Source organism: Echinops telfairi, unplaced genomic scaffold (genome assembly GCF_000313985.2).
Source record: "Echinops telfairi isolate 266 unplaced genomic scaffold, ASM31398v2 ScPeMD7_2291;HRSCAF=2852, whole genome shotgun sequence".
Lineage (NCBI taxonomy): Eukaryota > Metazoa > Chordata > Mammalia > Afrosoricida > Tenrecidae > Echinops > Echinops telfairi.
The window spans coordinates 48,249,462-48,253,914 of record NW_022106189.1 but is presented as its reverse complement, the minus strand read 5'-3'; the positions used below and the strand labels follow the sequence as shown (position 1 = coordinate 48,253,914).

The 4,453-nt window shown below is 57.5% G+C and overlaps 1 protein-coding gene across 3 annotated transcripts in view; it reads left to right on the top strand.

The window, feature by feature from the left end:
- Positions 1 to 4,453, top strand: part of FANCA (FA complementation group A) — a 30,114-nt gene that overhangs the window by 25,007 nt on the left and 654 nt on the right. For 2 of the 3 annotated variants that reach the window (XM_045293570.1, XM_045293572.1), the window contains 9 exons: positions 60 to 162; positions 869 to 928; positions 1,026 to 1,130; positions 1,863 to 1,975; positions 2,558 to 2,702; positions 3,181 to 3,243; positions 3,551 to 3,656; positions 4,056 to 4,155; positions 4,250 to 4,403. In XM_045293570.1, coding sequence (XP_045149505.1) covers positions 60 to 162; positions 869 to 928; positions 1,026 to 1,130; positions 1,863 to 1,975; positions 2,558 to 2,702; positions 3,181 to 3,243; positions 3,551 to 3,656; positions 4,056 to 4,155; positions 4,250 to 4,403 — 949 coding nt within the window. Of the gene's footprint in view, positions 1 to 59; positions 163 to 868; positions 929 to 1,025; positions 1,131 to 1,862; positions 1,976 to 2,557; positions 2,703 to 3,180; positions 3,244 to 3,550; positions 3,657 to 4,055; positions 4,156 to 4,249; positions 4,404 to 4,453 lie in introns of those variants that run through there. The other variant, XM_045293571.1, reaches the window with a different exon arrangement.

Genomic DNA, 4,453 nt, shown 5'->3' with positions numbered 1-4,453 from the left:
AGTCTAGGAAGGGAAGAGGGTAGCCAGGCCTCCACCACTAAGCACCTCTTTTCTCCCAGGGTCCTCCTGAGCTTGCCTCCCACTGTGTTCTTCGCCAGCCTCCAGAGGCAGCCAGCAGCCGTGGACTGTGACGAGTTCTTGTGCTGGGTCAATTCTGAGCTGGTGGGTACAGTGCGCTCTGCACCCCTGTGCTCTGTGGGGGAGTATTGGGTGGCTGGGCGCCCGGGTTCCATCCGTGATCGTTCCTTTTGGACTTGCTGAAGGGCAGACTGACAGCCCTTGGCCTTGGCTCCCCTGCTCACAGAATGGTCCAGCTTGAATCACTGGGCCTCCACTGGTCCGTGGTCCTTCCGCTCTGGAGTGTCCCAGGCTTCACCTAGCATGACCTGCCGTACCTCACCTTAGGCACCTGTCCTGGGTACATAGTTTACACACCAACAAGGTCGCTGCTCTCAAGTGACAGGAAGGTGGAGTTCTAGGGAAGCAGAGAAGGGATCCCAGTGACTTCATTCAGCTGCTGTGTGCATGGTCAGCTGAGGGGGACATTGTGCACAGATGGTTAGCTGGGAAAGGGAAGGATATCATTCAAATGGTTGGGGTGGGGAATACTTCGTTCACAGGCAGGTGGGAGGTGGCAAAAAGGAGCACAGAAGGCAGATGCCGCCCTCGGCAGCAGGGCAAGCATTCCACTCTGTGACCACCTGTCCACTGGGCCCTGCGTCTGCATCAAGGCCAGCTCTGAGGAGGCTGGGATGCAGGCCTATCTTCCCGAGTCAGCTTCCACAGTGGGCCCTTGCTCACGTCATGTGCACTGTGGACAGCGGCCCCTGCCCTCTCCTCTCTCACTGGCTTCCCGGTTGTTTCACAGAGAAACTTGTGCTGCCATGGAGGTGCCCTGACTCACGACATCACTGCCCACTTCTTCCGGGTAACACTCTTTCTGAACCTTCTGGCAACATGTGCCTGCTCAGCCGTGTTTAGAAGACAACAAGCCAAGTGTTGAGTCCCACCACATTGTTCCCTAGGGGCTCCTGAGCATATCTGTACGTGATCAAGACCCGTCCTTGCTGGTCAGCCTGACCCTGGCAGCTTGCCAGACAGAGTGTCCGATAATCCTGATCTCTGCCCTGGTAAGCCTGGGGTGCCTGCCTGAGTGGCCCAGGATATACCACCTGGGATCCTGACTGGCTCTCTCCCTGTCTGTGAAGTCCCCCTCAGGGTACGTTACAGGTAACACAATGGCGTGAGTCTTCACTTCTCCAGGTGTCCTCCAGCCTCTTGAGGCTGTTTCAGAGCCGGTGAGCCAGTGTGGGGCAGGACAGGCACTCGTGGGGACACACTGAACACTGTAGGTCAGTGGTGCTCAGTCCAGTTCCACATGCACTGAGCAGTAACTTGGAGCCTACCTCTGCTTCTCTGAGTAGATCCGACTGGCTGGTAGTCTCCCGGATGCTGCCTCAGCTGCCTGACTTTCACATGGCCCGACACTCCAGGCTCATGGATGTGTGTAGGACAGGTAGAACACCGGAAGACCCAGTACCAGACGCTCTTTTTCTCTCAGCGAGTACAAGCCCCCAAATTGTCTGGAGCATTTTGGCTTGTAGCTGAGCAGGGCAAGCCATTAAAACACCCACTCTCAGCCAGCTGAGTGTGTTGCTGGAGACCTCTGAAGTCTAGGCCAGAGGTGCCCCCATGGGCAATAACCCCCAACTAAGGGACTGCTCCACCAGAGGGTCAGGATGCCCCCCAGAGCTGTGTGCACCTGAAGGAGATACATGACACTGAATTTGACGACACAAAGGAACTAGTAGCATCAGGAGGACCCTGGTCACTCAGGTTGATGCAGGGCCCTCACTCCTCAGCTGTGGTGGCCACGCCTGGCGCCAGTGCTCACATGCCAGTGGAGACAGCACCTGCAGAGCCCCCTGCCCCGAGGGCTGCAGCAGCTGGCTGAGGCCCGGGCCCTGGCTTGGAGGTGAGCTTTGCTTCCTGGATGGGGCAGCCGGTTGCTGGGGCCTGTTCCAAGCCCAGGACTTTGGAACCCTTGACAGGCCCGATGTGAAAGGCAAATGACCCCACACCCTCCCCAACCAGGCTGGGAGTGAGGCTCCATTGTGTTCTGGGAAAGATGAGCTATCCCAACCACCTGCCCCTGCAGACAGTGAGTCCCAGGGCTGTGTCCCTGGGGGAAGCTGGATGTGGGGGGGCGAGACTTGGGTGGTGCAAACTCCTCTGAGACCCAGAGACTGTCCCCAGTACCGCTGAGGTCCTCTAGGTCAGTGGTACTCATTGACTTGCTCAATCCAGTTCCGTGAGACAGAGCCCATGGTGCAGAGGCTCCACCAGTGACCAGGCAATCAGACACACCCTACTGCACTGCCCTGGTGGACTGAGGGCCCAGCTCCACCCATCCTTCCCTGCCATCCATAGCCTTAGGAGTCCCTTTATGGGGCTCAAACTTTCCAGGACGCCAAGGGCCCCTCACTGTTGCCCTGGGATTTGGGAGGCTCATAGGCCATGATGTGGTTAAGGCCCCATACTGTTTTTGTTTCCCAAGCTGCCTCTCCCTGGACACAGCCCCACCTACCCCAGCAAGCCAGCCTTCCTGGGTCTCTGCGGCTGCCCTGCACTTAGCCATCCAAGAAGTCTGGAGGGAGCCAGGCAAGAAGGAGCTGCAATGGCTGGACTGGCAACAAGAGGAGGCAAGAACAGCTCTTTGTCGGTGTTCTGACCAGCAAGGATAAGTGGGGCTGGATGGTTCACTGCTTTGGCAAGGGAAACTGTCCATGGGCTTTACACGTAATTGGGCTCCCCAGGCCTGCTGGTGAGATGGTCTGCACTAAGCAGGGGTCCCCACGGTGATCTACTCCAAGCTCCATACGGACAGCAGGGTGGTACAGGAGCAGCCTGGCACCATGTCTGTGTGGTATCAGCCAGGAAAGCCAATGTGCTTATGAGTTCCCCCAATACCAGGAAGGCAGAGGTATATAAGCCCTCCCCACATCCTAGGAGGGCTGTGGAGTGGGCAGAAGACAACTTGTGGGCAGTGCTCCTTTTGTCTAAGGGCACATGATGGTAGGAAGGATCCTCCTGTCCCGGCATATAAAGCAGGCTCAAGCACCATCTTCCTTGGGCCAAGGCATCAGCTGTCAACACCATGTGCTCCTCCTACCCCTGCAGGTGCTGCTGTTCCTCTTATTCTTCTCCATGATGGGTCTGCTCTCAGCACAGCTGGCACCACATGTGAGTCCTGGGCTCCCAGTGGGGCCAGCCTCAAACCCCTTCACTGCTTTCACAAGGAGAGCCCTGGCAGCCAGCACCATTCCCCCGCCCCACAGCCCTGCCCGGGCCCCTTATGTGGGTGTCACCTCATGAAACCTGCTGAGTGCTATGTGTACCCCTTTATCCTAGCCCCGTGGAGCAGCCTCTGCCTATAGTTGGGGTGCTAACCAAGGCAGACGGCTTGATCACTAAGGAGTTCTGAGCACCACCCCCCCAAATTGGAGGTCAGGCCCCCAGCATCTGACCAGCACCTCCTCTCACGCTGCAGGAAGTCAGCGACTCTCTGAGGACAGTGGATGTCTGTGTTCCCATCCTTGAGTGTCTGCAGAAGAGGAAGACAGCTTGGGTGGCACTTTTCCAGTTGACAGAGACAGGTGAGGCCCTTGGCAACCATCAGGTCTCTTGGTTCTACCAACTTAGTCTCAGCTCAGTGGGTTCCAGGGTGCAGGGATGCAGAGTGGGTGTGGCACTGCAGATATTGGGGTGCACCCCCACTTTGCAACGTCCTATTTGGAAGCAACTTTCCAAGTGGCAATAAACATGCTGCAAACCCAGAGGACAAGTCCAGGACAAGCTTCTTTTAAGCAAAAGGGAAGAAATTTATTGGGTCCCAGCACACCCTACTGTGTAGGCATGCCCAGCAAAGGGTCATACCATTCACTGTGCCCCCATGTCCCAGAGGGACTCCCCTCGAGCCGAGCCCCAAAGCCCCAGGACTGCCTGGGGGTGGGGGCATTGACACCCAGAGTGAACCTCTTATTCCCGTGTTGCAGGGGCTGGATTGAGCCGTGTTGCAGGGGCTGGATTGAGCCGGGTGCTGCTCCAAGTGGCCTCTGACCAGCACATCAGGATGCTGCCACTCGCCTTCTTCAGGTAGCGGGACTGTACCAGGCCAGCCCCTCAGTCCCATGACTCACTGTGCATGACACTGTGTACAATCAAGCATTGTGCATGTCTTCCCTTTAAGCCTACTCCCCCATTTGGACCCCGACACCCTTGTCAGGGAGGATGCCTTCCTGCACGTTGCTGTGGACATGTACCTGAAGCTGGTGCGGCTCTTTGTGGCTGGGGAGACCAGTACCCTCCCGACTCAGGCTGCCCAGAGTCAGCAGGACCACCAGGCAAGTGTGGGGCTGTGGGCTGCCCTCTTCCCTCCATCAAACAAGGTCAC